This window comes from Sceloporus occidentalis, unplaced genomic scaffold (genome assembly GCF_023333645.1).
Source record: "Sceloporus occidentalis isolate IW3139 unplaced genomic scaffold, rSceOcc1.0.p SCAF_333, whole genome shotgun sequence".
Lineage (NCBI taxonomy): Eukaryota > Metazoa > Chordata > Lepidosauria > Squamata > Phrynosomatidae > Sceloporus > Sceloporus occidentalis.
Genome location: NW_028317313.1, coordinates 83921 through 99343, shown reverse-complemented (window position 1 = coordinate 99343; position 15423 = coordinate 83921). Strand labels below are relative to the sequence as shown.

Below are 15423 nucleotides of genomic sequence, written 5' to 3'. Positions count from 1 at the left end.
GGGGTTATTTGTGTATATTAAAGCCGAGACCTCAAACATATGTGACTCAACATCTTTTTCTATGTTGACCCAGTAAAAGGTCAACTTTGAAAAAAGTCTCCATCTTCTCTTGGACCCATATGACTGCATGAATTCCCTTGTATATGAATAAATTCCAAACTCCTAGTCTCAGTCCAAACACTAGAAGACATAAAATACATTTCTTAGGTTATAAATTAACCTGAGGGGTTCCAAACTGTTTTAAAAAAATAACTAAATGCAATCCTCAAAAAAATGGTGCAATGGGGTCAAGGGAAACGCAAATTCCTTGCACCCAAAGCACCTAAAAAACCTCAACATCTTTGTAATCCTTGTAGAACTGGTCCAGTGGATTTTGCCACTGGCAGCTAAACCTCTAGGAATATCCCCTGGCGGTTCCGAATATCACAGGACATTGTTACAGGTTTTGAAACCATCCAAGGTGGCTTCTCACACGCCCCACACATGGTTATGTGCGCTCCTGCGCAAGCTTTTACAGGCAACCTATCACTCCATGCCCCTCAGTCCAACCAGCTCTGCCTCCCCAGGTCCCTTCTCCTGACCTCTACATGGAGTGATAGATGGAGTCCTCTGGACTTCAATTACCAGGAACAGACATTGTGGGGCATAGAATGATTGGCCATCACTGGGACTTAAGACATGATCAAGGCACTAGATACATTTGTGGGTCATGTTGAGAGTGTATGTTCAATAAATAACGACAGACACCAAATTGGATTTTGAAAGGCCACAGTTTTATTTATGAAAGTACTGTGACACGTAAAAAACTTTATTCAAACTTTAAAACATACATTTCCTTAAACTTGTGTAACCTCCAACCTTAGTGTACGAACCGCCAGACTTAACCCTTTAGAATCAAGGAGGTTACAACCACCGACCGTGCGACAACTAAGTGACTTAACATCGATACCTCAACACAGGTAACTCACACCAACATGTTGCCGCGTACACCAACCACAAGCCGTAAAGCTGCACTAGCTCGTGGTGTAAACGAAGGCCCTCCCTTTCCCATGGGACCCTGCCCGTGGAAAAAAGGCCCACCATAACTCACAATAACCACGGATTCCATACCTCGGATGAAAACCGCGACAATTTCACCCCGTACCATGAATAAACCAACCATAAAACCTGACGAGAACCTCAGTTCCCCGCCACACCAAAAAACCATCAGAAAAAACACAAGGGAGGGTGGGAGGGAAACGCTTCTCACTGCCTCTCCTTCCTGTTTAAAGAAAAAATGGTAGAGGGTCAGAGAAAAGCAGCCACATTTAAAGACCCTTAACCCCACCCCACCATAAACTCTTGACCTATGGCAACCTAGCCATGAGGTGATCATGCTAGGCCTGATCATGCGGCCCCTTCTTTGATGTTTGTGTATCCGGGGCCCACTTTCATAATGGGGGGGTCTCGCTAGACCACGACCCTCGCCATGTCAGAGTTGAAACTGACTGGAGCTGAGTATACTACTTTTTCTCAGGTCCAAACATATCTCCTGGAAGCCAAGGAACTAGAGGATGGGAAACGAGCAAATGCATGGGGAACGGGATTCTGCAGATGGGGACCACATGAAAACGTAGGGGCCACTTAGCTGACACATGCATTGAAGTGCACATGACGGCTAGAGTGTTGCTTTAAGCAAGCATACAAGGAAAGCTGAATAAGCAATTCAGAAATTCTGGATTTCTTGGTCACGTATCTCTCTTCAAGGACGCCCTTCTTTACCTTACATTTTATGTCGCTTTTACAACCACACACAAAACGGTGGAGTGAAATAAACGTTCTTCTTGAACAACATTCTCTAGCATGCAGAACAACATTCATTTTTTACTGGTAAATCTCTGTGAATGCAGAGAATAAAATGAACTCCTGTAAAATGTCTTGAAACGTTACTTAAAACACATGTGTCTCATCTGCAATTTCCAAGAAAACCAAGGAACACATCTATAAAATGACATTTAATTATTACGCTGTTATGTGATACACCATGATGTGTATTTCCCTTATGAACCTTACATATTATTTCTATTTCTTCACAGAACAGAGGAAGAAGTATTCAAATATCATCATGGCTGATGTTAGCCAGTACCAAGTTAATGTAAGTCACGTGGCTGTAACTATAGTCTGAATCACCGGTGAAGAATGTGAGCCATTCCATTCTTTGGTTAATTACAAAGGACTGGATTGTGACCCGTCCATTATGTCCCACGTGACTCCCGATAATATATTATTCTAGCCGTGGCACATTGCAGGACAATTATTAATGGACAATCATTTATCATTCCATGGAATGTTTGTGACGTTCACATATTGATAACGTTAACCTAAAAATTATGTCCGATATACTGATGATCGACCCAATTTTATGTATTCTTCGCCTACTTTCTATTCTTTCTCTTACTATTTTAATTTTTTTTCGTTATTGCTGTTTATTAGCATTTAATACATTAATAGGGAGCAGAGGGCTGGAGTAACCAAGCCCTACCTATGAGGTTGGGAAATTGGGGCACTACTTTGTAGGACTAGCCCCGAGACCCATTTAGCTGAGACGTGGACCTTGTCTTTTGATCTATACATTTGCTTTGTGTACATTTCTTTTCCTCCTGGGACAGAATGTGATGTTGACGTCGGGTGTGGGTGGCAATTAGACATCATGTCACACTGTGGCCACCTAGTGCCATGTTCCTTGTGTCCTGCTTTCAAGACTATTCCTATCATATCAAGGCATTTAAGTGATTTATTATTTAATACTCAGATTTAGCAAATAAGCGCCCAGACCAACAATAAAAATATATTATCTACCTACCAACAACATTATAAAAAATGGAAATGATTTGCCGATAGCAGAATTTTTTCATGCTACGTAATGTTCCAGATTTAGAACCTATGTGATATTTATTTTCGGTACTGACACATGTATTTGCCAGAGGTGTGTAAGATTATTTATACCTGTCACGGAGGAGAATTTCAGGGCTGGGCTCCTAGATACAAATGCATGATGTTCGCCCCACCCTAAAAAATATTTTGCAAATGCAAATAAATCTGAGTAAGTTAATGCAACGCACAGTCACTGTAAAAATATCAGAAACGCAGCTTGTTCCGTGTCAGCTCTTGTGTAATAATGTCGCACCCACTCCAAGATTTATTATGGCTAATAATCCTGTATAATGAGCCATGAAATATTCTGCTAATCCAGCAGTTGCAAATAGACAGTGATATATATTAAAATATAATATAGATTAAATATAAATATATATTAGGCTGAATTAGTTTTATGTAGGGTATTGGCAGGAGGCAGAGCTCTTGGTAGGTGACACCTTCGTTCGTAGTGGGTACATAAATTGCCGCTTTAACCAAACAACCTGCAGAATCCTAGTTGAATCCCGTTTGTGAACATAGATTTAGGATTATCTGTATTTCCTTCAGCACTTGGTAACGTTCACGATCAATGAAGACGACGACGTTCACACAGTGGAAGATGCCATCCGAAAACTTAATGCCATGGATGCCAAGGGCAAAGTCTGGGTGCAGGAGATGATCGTGCAAATAAACACTTCTGCTGTCAAGCTTCTCGACATAGAGAACAAGGTGCGGCCACCTCTCACACACTCTCCTTAGCTCACTGAAACTCACGGAAGACGAGTAGTTGTCACGCAGGATCTACGGACCTGTCGTTCTTTTTAACAAATTGTAACCACAGTTACAGTAGCATTTGTGAATATGGAAATAATGGGTCTATTGAGGCATGTAAGTGGCCCACAGTAGGTGAGCCCATCCGGGTATTCTTCAACATGCAGTCTACCACTGGAAATTAAGCTAATAGAGATATTGCCAATACTCCATTGGGACAGTCCATTGGGACAGTTACGTAATACCCTAAAAAAATGAGAATCACAATAAAATATGTCCACAAGACCAAAGGCATAGAACCCCCAACATGTAAGTGATTTAGCATCCTCCACAGCAATAACACATAAACCCAATCCAACCGCTGCTCTCCATACATCCCACAATATGTCTTGTCTACCGACTTAATGCTGAGAGTTCCATTTCATCAAGGCTAAGATAGGATGTCAGGTCTAATGGCATAGCATGGGTGATTGTGGCCATATTTTATTGACCCTTTACCATTGTAGGAGGAATTGGAAGTGTTTCCACTCTCTGCTGTCCAGCGATGTGACGCAGTCCTGCCGGAAAGGAGAACCCGCAGCCTGCTGTTGTTGGTTTGCCAGGACAAATACCAGCCCAACGCCGATGTTCATTTCTTCCAGTGCGATGACGTAGGGGTAAGCCATCTTGAATGAGACCTTGGAGCAAAATATGTCATCGTGGTCATCAGTGTATGAAAGCTTCTTCTTATTTTGCAGGCAGAGTTAATCAAGGAAGATATTACTAGCGCTGTGTCTGATTTTAGAACAGGCAACAATTCAAAAAGACCTGAAGCATTGAGGTAAGTCGGCTATTCTCTATTCTCTATTTAAAATTAGGAATAGACATTTTTGTATTGCACCCTCCCCGCCAGAATAATAATAGTGAAGACCCAGGATTTACGGTGGTGTTTTTAGAGGAATAAAGTAGTTGTTAGAACAGGAACTATTATTCATAAATAGAATTATGGAATAAAGTCATGAAACTCAACTCGGGTCCAGATTACACAATAACTTTTAAAAAGCATTTTAATAGTTTTTTAAAAAATACTTTTTTTTTTTTTTACTTGAGTCAGTGTTTTTTGTATTATTTTGGTGTGTTTGCAATGTATTTTTATATATATATTAGGGATTTTCTAGCACTTTTCTCATTTTTTAACCATATCTGATTTTTTTAAAGGAATAACCAGGAGAAAATAAATCAGCAGAGCAACGGTGAGGCCTCTCCTGTCCCCGTGCAAGGACAGTGGAAGAAGCCGGTGACCCAGTACGTGACTCCTGCTGAAATTCTGGAGAGGGATGCACTCCGAAGACCGACTTCAAAGACAAACAGCCCGTCTCTGAACCCCAAAGTCATTATCAATCCCACTCCTCAGATCCAGCAGTCAGTGGACCCACAACAGGTAGGGTGACGCAATTTGCTCCCGTCTGCGTTACGATAAAGGGTTAACTTTTAACATTTAGGAAACCATAACAGGCATAATATGTCCGACAACCATCCCACCTCCTCCTTGTGATCTTGGTCACTTGAAATACACACCACAGAAAAATCTAATTAACAACCCCAAAAAAAGGATTTTATAGATAATGTAATTTATTTTACACGAATGCATCGTTCCTATGTGACTAAACCTAAACCAGCGTTTATTAAACCTTTTGCTCCTTTTGTACAAACTGAAGTATATCGATCAGCGATTCTGGGGTAAAGAGCTAAATTTGGAAAAATCAACAAGAGCATTTTATTGGTTGTCATGGTGACTGCTCTGTATTTAGAACTTTGCCCCAGAACTTTACTATTGACATAATCGGCAGAGTTTTGTGCCGGTATCATGCAGTACAGATCGGTCTGGTAGATACAAATTTTTTTTATTATTATTATTATATTATATTTTTTATATCGCATAGGATCTGTTATATAGCCAAATACAGCGATCCCAGAAAGTCAGCCGAAATTCTGGAAGCCCACAGATGCAGCAGAAACAGATGAACAACTCTGCTCAACAGACAGTTGGTAACTATGATATGATATTTTTATGCAAAGCATTGTGTGATATAACATTATTATTTCATGAACTGTCTTTAGCGTACGAATTGAGCTAATTTCTCGATTTATTATGGTCTTGGGTTATTGAGTAAAGGCAGAACTTTACTGTTTACTTATTGATAATGGAAACAAAAGGACTGACCCAATAATTTTCACTTTCAGTCGATGGAGAACCTCTAGATCCAATGACCATCAAAGCTGGGCGCGAGGTGGTGAGTTTTGACCACGTCTTCAATGTGGGGGGCTGCATATTATTACCCATGAGTCTTTGTGAAATATAGTACAAGCCACGCAAACATTATCAAGTAACATATACAAGACGAGCGACTTAGGACAACAGCTCCCAAACAGGCCTTCAAGGATCACCAATGGTCTTGGTTTTATGGATTTCTTTAATTGGGATGTTTGGGATGCAAAACGTTGATATTGTAAATGGATGTTTTAAATCTACCCGCATGGAGATGAAGCATTTTCCCACAATAATCAATTGTTTGTTCATTATTTCATAAACTTTTTTCCATGGTTCAGAATTTGGAGAACGGTCCAAAAGGTTTTGTTTTGCGTGAAGTAATATGGTACAGGGGAGATGTCCAGTTTAAAGAAGAGTTTTTCTCCCCACTGAGTATCCCTCGCTTTAGTGGGTGGAAATTGGTTTTGGTGTTTTTTTGAGGCTTTGTAACGTGTCGGGTATAACGATGCCCATCACTTTACTCATTAAACAGGGAGTTAGGGTTTTAATTCGGTAACATAACACTAGAAGGCAACAGAAATCTGAGGTTGAACATTCATAAGGCATATTTTGCATCTTTCTAACTTGTTGGTGGTATTATGGACGCTAATTAATAGCTTGTCCCACGCAGGATCTGCTGAACCACTGCTTTGATGATATTGAGTTCTTTATGGGAAACCTTCAGAAATCTGCCGAGGCTTTTAAAGTCCTGAACCAAAGAAAAAAATCCAGAAGGAACAAGAAAAAAGAAGCCGGAGGTAAAAATTGCCGTACAGACACATGTAACGCAACGTGTGTTCACCTGCTGTGGGTCTCTTAACAGTGAGCCCTGTTACTTACTTCCCCCGTTAACGTAGGTAGACATTGCTTAATGTGTTTGAAGATCAACATCCATGTGTCGTCATAAACAAAGAAAGAATGCGCAAAACCCAGATATAAATGATATAATACAATATTACTTTCATTCATAAAGCTAAAGATAAATGAATGAAATGAATGAAACAATAATAAATAAACCCTTCTTAATATATATGAAATAAACCACCAAACGCTGGCACGATAAAAGTGGATGTGGCTAAATGCGCCGAGTGTATAATGAGAGCTTTATTGCCATAAGACACTCAAAGGGTTAAAAAACAAATACTAAAAAGCACACATAGCAAACCTTTTTAATAGAAGAAATGTGTAAGATATATATGGAACAAAAATGAATTATTCAATATGAATCAGTAAATGAAATGGATAAATGACCTGTAAAGCAAAAAGTATCTAGTCTTATACACATAGACATCAGTCTGCATCGTTAAACCCCTCCATACCCCTTAAAAATGTTAAAATATGTTCGTAATCCCCAGTCTTACTTATTCATATTTGTAGACGCGGATGGGGAGGACTAATTCATGGAGCTTGAGGCTTCATCCATAATAAGCTTCTCCCTCAGAGTATTTCCCAAAATATAACAAGCCCCATCACATCTCTCCAACTCGTTCGTGTCCTTAGTGGATCAGGTTTGAGAACTCCTCTTATCTCCCCAACTAACACCTTGGCTGGACCCCCTTCATAGCGGTGCCCCCTGTGTGCTCCTGGCCCTAGGTAGCTGCTCAGGATAATTAGTAGTTATCTGTCTCTGCTTTTGGCGTTCTGTTTTTCTAGACTGATTTATATGTTGACTTATTTTTTTAATTTCTCTTTTTGTCATTGACGACAGAGGGGCTTCTGACACTTCGGGCAAAGCCCCCCTCGCTGGATGAGTACGAGGATGCTGTGCAGAAGTTCAAATACAGCTTTTGTCTTCTGGTGAGCTATAAGTCCCAAATAATGCAATCAGCAAGAGGCTAATACGCTGGGAATATTGACAAGATGGTCCACAGGGTTTATAATCATCATGTGCAGATGACGTGGGGTCCGCTGATCTTTGGAATTAGGAAGGGCCCCCACGGCATGGTTGGGATCCACTGCATTATATGGCAATTCAGTAGAACGTATTAAGTGTGTGGATCATACTGAAGTGTTTTGGATCATTAGGTAGATCGATAGTGTATGTAATTGTAATTGTATTTATGTACCAGTTCACCTAAAAAGCTTCATGTTTCCTTTCTCAGGCAAGACTTAAATACAACATTATGAACCCAAGTTCAACTGAGCTCATTCACTTCTTGTTTGGTCCACTTAAAACGGTAAGCTAGGAAAAAACAAATAATATAATCATATTTTAATATGTGCTGTGAATTAATTCATTTTGACTTATTTTTAATCGACTTAGCTATTTAATTTTTTATTTTACAAAATCCCCAATTACTGCTCATAACCCTGTTTCCAAAACTAGAAGTGATCTCATACTGGTTGTGTGGATATCTGTGGATATCTGTAGATCCATAGAATTCATGCTCTTTGGATGAGAAGCTTTCAGGCTCCCAGACGTTTGCCCTCCTTATCCTAGTTGGAGACTCATTCCTCCAGCAGGCACTGGGCCTTGAATGATAAATTGTGCTTTAATAATAAATATCGGTAAAGACTGATTATTAAACGTATTGTTCCGATTTTCCTGGTTCAGCTGGTGGACAGTTCAGGAGGTGTGGAGATGGCGGCAGCAGTAAAAAGTCCTATGTTAACAAAAGAGGCTGTTGTGCTATTGAATGAATGCTTGGATGACAATGAGATGGAACTATGGACGTCCCTGGGCCCCAATTGGACAAAGCCAAGGTATGGCAAAACATACATAGTCTACGGTGCATTTTAATGGTTGTGGTTTCAAGAACAGCCTTGCGTGTCTTAGTAAATCTGCCCTGATTTTGTTCCCCTTTATTTGTTACTGCGGACCCTGCCAGATAATGCTCCATGATTCATGATTGAGATCAGAGCATGTCCATGGATGGTCTGCTGAAGTATCACCTTCATTATGTTTTGTTTTTGGAAGGCTGGAGTTACCGCGTGACTATTCAGAGGCCTACACACCCACCTTCAGGAGCGGCTGGGTACCCACCAACAGTGATGGCAAACCTTGGGATGATCCCATAGAACTGCAGCACCGTCACGAAGAACTGAGGTCTCAGGTAAGATGATTGAAAATATATTGTATTCATTTATTTGATTTTTGTTTCCCAACTGTGGGATAGAACATGCTTATTAGGCAAAGACACTCCAGTAGGTTACTCTATGAAAGAACCAACGGCCGATACATTGTGTTAGACCACAACATCATCAGTGGTGAAGAAGAGCACTCCATATTTCCATATTATAAGGTGCACTTGGTGGACGCGCTAGGATTGTTTCCGTCTAATGTAAACCAAGGCTGATCTGCAATTCCAACTTCATATGCCTAGAAATCTGGCTTGTATATGGTGCACCTTTGAATTATCTGCACCCGTAGCGCTCGTATACGCTGTTTTTTTCCGCTGGATAAATAATTGCTCTCATATGGGTCAAGTTTCAGCCTCAGGGGTGATATTGTGTTTCTGTAGGTGCATCTAAAATATTTTAGTGGGGACAATCATTTTTTTCAAACTTTAGAACCAATAGGTATTCCCTAAGAGTTAAAGAGTAGTCTATACTATCCCCCCCCCAAAAAAAAAAGTTTAAATGAGGCAAAATTTTACATGATTAAATAAGTATTTTTATTTACTTTATAGCAATCAGCTCCTCAGATTCTTCAGCCAACTCCTCCTCCTGCTCTAAACGGGTATGTAATATCACCGCCTTTAGTTTTTGTTTTTTAATTGTTTTATTATAATTTGTTATTTTTAGATTTAGTTTGCTAAGCTTTTTATGATCCAGTAAAAACATTATGTTACAAATTAACTTGTGTGCAGATACAGAGCCGGTGCTCCCATAGAGACATTAAGCCCCTGCCTAAGATTGCGCACGATATGTAAGATGCGAGAAAATAAAATTAAAGAATTCTATAAACAGGTTTTTTTTAACCAATTTGGCTAATGTGTCTCAAGACCTCACTTGAAAGAGTTCTGAGAGTAGGATTGCTAAATAAGTAATTTAATAAATTGTCCCGTACTTACTGGGTTTGTTCTCACCATCTCCAGGCACCAGGAAACAGACCGGAAACTTGTGAGCTGTACTTACGATTTTGTTGCGAGGAACAGTAACGAGCTATCAGTGTTACAAGGAGAGGTTCTAGAGGTCGGTATAACGCAAAGAAATCCTGTAGCCCCCCTTTAGTTGAAAAATCAAGAGGGTCTTCCCTACACCATAACCCCGGAGACTTTCGTAACAAAGTCAGATAAAATAAAAATAAAAAACCTAATCTATTAAAATAAATGCTACTGGATCACCACCTTATACAAAAAGGAGAAAATATAGAGTATACACAAATATAATAAAATCCCAGCTGTCTTCTTCATTCTATACTGTCCTCTGCTCTCAAAGTATGTAAGGATGTCCTGTCATAGAGAATACGACCACACTAAATAATATAGAGGATCCAAATGTATATTGACAACCTCCCTATAAGGTTCTACGATTGTACAAATAGCAAAGTAATAATTGACGTGCGCTACCCCATGATAACCACTGTAGGAATTGTACAGCTTCGCTCCTTTAGAAGACCAGAAAGTCCATTCCTTAGAAAGGCCGTCTCAGGTTTACTTGTGAATAATATTATTACTCAAACCAGACGCTGGAACAGTAGTCGTGTAAATGTTACTTTTACTTATTTCTATCTTGCTCTTTCTGTTAAGGTTATAGATGACTCCAAGAAGTGGTGGAAGGTGCAGAATCGCTTCGGACAAATCGGATACGTCCCCTTTAACATCCTTGCTCCTGCCACCGAAGCGGACATCATCAAAGCCAAACAGAATGGCTCCCAACCTTCGAGCCCGATGAAGGTACATCATCTGAGATAGTTTGGAGCATTATATATCTTGCCACAATCCATTCTGACTGTGTTCTATGACACCTATAAACAATGGTAAACCAAAATATGTTTGACATAGGGAGACAGCTTATTTTCCTCTCGTGCTAGGGCGGAAACAACGTGGACACCATTGTTGCTTTTTTAATCTTAACTCCAACCTCGTTATACGTTATGCAAAGTCCAGTTGGTGACAGGGTCAGACTGGGGAATAAATTATATACGTGCAGCCATCACACTAACGAACTGGATCTATGACAGTAAACATAAGTTACCCGCACCATCCAGTGCCAGTCCCCTGGCTATTTGCCCAGTTTGCCAGAAGGCCAGTCCGATGCATTATATAGGGCTAAGTTAGCTGTTCTATATGTGAAGCTCCCCAGGTTTTGGTCTTTATGATACATAGTTATATCAATGTGTTGAAACTGCAGCTCTCCTGCATACTTCCAGCTTTGTGAATAATCTCCTTATTCCCAGGTAACACCTGTGGAGCAAATGTATATATGAGCAACTTTAAGATAGTAAGTTTGTTTTATTTTGCTGGATATATTTGTAACCAGATATACGCATATGTTTTTACCTACCTAGAAATCACAACCCCCGCCTACTCCCCCAAAGAAACCATTGAGTGTGAGCAGCCGTGGTCAGTGGGACACAACGGATGGTCTGAACCAAGAACAGAATTCTACACAAGGTAATGTCCAGCAAATGAAAACGGGGAACACGGGATGAAGCAGCAGTGTCGGAACCCCCAAAAATTCTGGAAGGGATAATATATTGTGCGGTTGTTGTTGGTAGTATTGCTACTGGTTTTCTATTGAGTAAACTTCGGATTGTCTTCTCTCTTAATGGGAAGCTTAATGACACCTTGTAGGGCCAACCCCTGCAAAGCCAGTCAAGGTGATAAAGTTACGTTTCTTCTCATTGCAATTCACTGTTGAGTGACTGGACTTGATGATGTAATGGTGGCTCTTCCATTTGCAGAGGTTTGTTGATACATATTTATTGGTAGACTTTAAAAACTGTGGTATTGAATGTCCTGGAGAATGAGAAACGCTCCATCAGTTCCACCAGTGTAGAGATATAAATCGGTCTGCTAGACCTTTCCATGATTCATCCTTCTAAAAACCACCAAGACTTTCTGGTTCATACCAACAGTTGTCTTCCATCAATTGCCCCAACAGTAACTCCTGGACCTACGCCGTCCACAGACATCCCGTTAGCTGTAACATCTGCAGCCACTAAACTCTGGAAGACTTACTAAGCAGGAACATGGCCCAAAGGAACACTTTCATAAATTATCCGTCCTTCTACCACAATATATTTTTACACTTTCTAAATAATTTGTGTTTAAATATTTTAAAATAACCACTTTTTATTTATTTCCCCAGAAAAGAGAATGAGCAACATGAATGAGGAACTCCTTATCAGACTTGCAAATGGACGCACTGCACCACAAAGACCCCTCAGCATTCAGAAGATGTCCGACACCTCCATCCCCCTGACAGATGAGTCCAGTCCTTCAGAGGTTACGGCATGGCTGCAGGCCAAAGGCTTCAGCACGCTGTGAGTCTTGAGTATTAAATGCATATAAGTGTGTGAATTTAAGGAACCATAAGGCATGGTACATTTAGTGCTCATGTCACAGAAATAATTATCAGTGGTGCTCTTCTTCTTCGGCCTAAACCTCTAACAAATTATTAGCAAATGGAGATGCCATATTTAGCTATCTTTAGCTTGATCCTGGCTCTGTCCGGCTTGTGCAGTGTGAAGGGGTATGAGCAGGCGCGCCACCTCCCTTTCTCACCTAGTATCATATATACTTAAGGTTGAGTGTGGCTCATCGCACCTCCACCATTCCAGCATAGGAGTCCAAATTGGCTCGTGCCTTGCTACTAGCTCATACCTCCCAACAGGAGCATCACTCAAACTGGCAGCGGTACTGTGCGTGCGCACAATTTTGCTCATGCATTTTCCACAGACATCTCACTTTCCCGAATAGTGCTTTCCCATCAAGCTCAACCTCTGTCCTGAAATGTGGGCTAGTGGTAGAGCTCAGTGGACAGTTGACGGTAGAGCTCGGTGGACAGTTGAAGGTAGAGCTCGGTGGACAGTTGAAGGTAGAGCTCGGTGGACAGTTGAAGGTAGAGCTCGGTGGACAGTTGAAGGTAGAGCTCGGTGGACAGTTGAAGGTAGAGCTCGGTGGACAGTTGACGGTAGAGCTCGGTGGACAGTTGAAGGTAGAGCTCGGTGGACAGTTGACGGTAGAGCTCAGTGGACAGTTGACGGTAGAGCTCAGTGGACAGTTGACGGTAGAGCTCAGTGGACAGTTGACGGTAGAGCTCAGTGGACAGTTGACGGTAGAGCTCAGTGGACAGTTGACGGTAGAACTCAGTGGACAGTTGACGGTAGAGCTCGGTGGATAGTTAAAGGTAGAGCTTGGTGGACAGCTGACGGTAGAGCTCGGTGGACAGTTGACGGTAGAGCTCGCTGGACAGTTGGATAGAGCAGCAAAATCAGTACTGTCCCGCGCAAGGCTAGCTGGCTTCCCTGCCATATGTAAGTTGACTTTTAATGGTTGTGTGTTGTTTTAGCACCGTTCGATCGCTGGGGATATTGAATGGAGCGCAGCTCTTCAGTCTCAAAAAGGAGGAGTTTAAGGAAGTGAGTCCTGAAGAAGGAGCCAGAGTATACAGCCAAGTGATGGTGCAGAAATCCCTTCTTGAGGTAACACTCCCATCATCTATATATCAAAAACCTGATTTACAGAGATTAAAGGGGACCTACCATAAAACAAATGCTTTGTGTGTTGCCTAAATTGGTGGCCTAAATTCATCCAATCGGATAAATCCAGGAAGTTGCCAAATAAACAAATGCCATATGTAAAAAAGAATCTTTAGATACCTTTCATGAACCTGTTCACTTCCTACCTTTTAATAAGTGGAACATAGAATAAATGAAAATGTCTTAAACATTCAGATTAAATAGTACGCATGCACAAATCAAACTGATCAAAAAATTGGCCAAAATGTTGGATTTCAGGGTATATTGTGTTACAACTTTTATACATAGTTTTATTACTAAAAATGTAAATAGAAAATTGAAAATGATTTGATTTTGTTGATATTCAAAGATACCTGGAACATTTTAGGAAAAAATTGTTAAAAAAAAAATCTTATGTTGGACTCCATGAATGTGCCGCCTGCTAAAATATGTCTTAACTGGAATATTTTTAACAAACCCCTGATATACATGTTTTTTCTTTACGTATTTCATAGGACTCTAAAAAAACTACAGAACTCGAGGCCGTGATGGAGAGACAGAAGAAAAAGGTGGACAGTGAAATGGAAAGGGTCAGCCTCTGAGAATACGGAACGATTCATCTGGTCCCTTGAACTTTTAATAGACTGTATTTAACTCACTCCAAAGAATGAATCTATTTTATATAAATAAGAATATATATATATATATATATATATATATAAAAATGTACTTAATTGAAACATAAGCCAGATCCAATCACTTCCACTGGAGACGCGATTTATCTGAAGCGCGAGGACGTTGGAGGTTGGACGTTTTCAAGATGATCTAAACATTGACTTGGCAACTGAAGGCTAATTGCAAATCATTCATGAAATATGGCTCGCCCCAGGACTACGCGCTCAAAATTCCCTATCGCCAGGTGTCCTCCTCTCCTCCGCTCAGCGTGATGGGATGGTTTGGTTGCAATTACAGTGTTTTATGGGCTTATGGCAAATCAGAAAAATCCATACTCGTTGTAGCCTCCGGCATTAATGAAATGTATTTCTTGATGTTTTGCCGCTAATCGATAGTCTCCTTGAAGGCACGGAGGAAACTGAATATTACTCTATTTTTGGGACTCTATTTTTTATACGTTACTGGGTGAGAATAAGTCGGTTCTGTAGACCGTATATCTCATGCTACCAAACGTTACGCGGGGCCGCAGTAATCCAGATGCAGCCAGACTTTTCTGCAACGTCTTAGTATTCATCAACAAAACCCCACGCAAGTCAATGGGGTCGGCTCTGTGGATTAAATTTAACAGGGAAACTAAGGATACATCTGTATGTGTCAAGCTACTGGAAATACTACATGGTGTCAAAAGGTGTGATTTGTGCATTATGTAGAGAACAAAATAACAAAATATTACATTTTTAGGGTTTTGGGGTTTTTTTTTAAGACAAATCGGGTCTACAACAGAACGATGAGTTGAAGCATTGAACTAATATGCATTATGAAGGACCAACGAGGGGAAATTTATCCTGAAAGAACGGCCGTGGGGTCATAATCAAAGTTATGTTTTTTGACAATTGAGGATTGGGTCGGGGCTGTTATTGTTACTGTCTCAAGCCAATATAAAAGCAAAGTGTCCAAATGTCTTACCTCTATAGTTTATATATTCTGCGAACACTGTTATTACCGTATTTTTCTTTTGTATTTAAATATCTATTCTGTCTGCCTCTGTATTTAAATGCTTGAAACAAATTAAAGGCTCGGATACTGAGCTGCACATTCTCTCTCTCTCTCGTTTGGATGGGAAAGCGATAATCGTTAAAGCAAATAACTAAATAATAAAGCAATG

At 40.4% G+C, this 15423-nt stretch overlaps 1 protein-coding gene across 1 annotated transcript in view; it reads left to right on the top strand.

The window, feature by feature from the left end:
* LOC149274399 (epidermal growth factor receptor kinase substrate 8-like protein 1) overlaps positions 1-14185 on the top strand; it is a 45152-nt gene extending 30967 nt beyond the window's left edge. The window contains exons 3-19 of the mRNA XM_089505538.1: positions 2076-2134; positions 3463-3624; positions 4173-4322; positions 4404-4486; positions 4864-5086; positions 6588-6714; positions 7665-7753; positions 8059-8133; positions 8511-8659; positions 8874-9009; positions 9766-9824; positions 9994-10090; positions 10648-10794; positions 11409-11497; positions 12201-12386; positions 13415-13547; positions 14099-14185. Of these exons, the coding sequence (XP_089361664.1) occupies positions 2076-2134; positions 3463-3624; positions 4173-4322; positions 4404-4486; positions 4864-5086; positions 6588-6714; positions 7665-7753; positions 8059-8133; positions 8511-8659; positions 8874-9009; positions 9766-9824; positions 9994-10090; positions 10648-10794; positions 11409-11497; positions 12201-12386; positions 13415-13547; positions 14099-14185 (2051 nt within the window). The remainder of the gene's footprint in view (positions 1-2075; positions 2135-3462; positions 3625-4172; positions 4323-4403; positions 4487-4863; positions 5087-6587; positions 6715-7664; positions 7754-8058; positions 8134-8510; positions 8660-8873; positions 9010-9765; positions 9825-9993; positions 10091-10647; positions 10795-11408; positions 11498-12200; positions 12387-13414; positions 13548-14098) is intronic.
* Positions 14186-15423: the final 1238 nt, after the last annotated feature.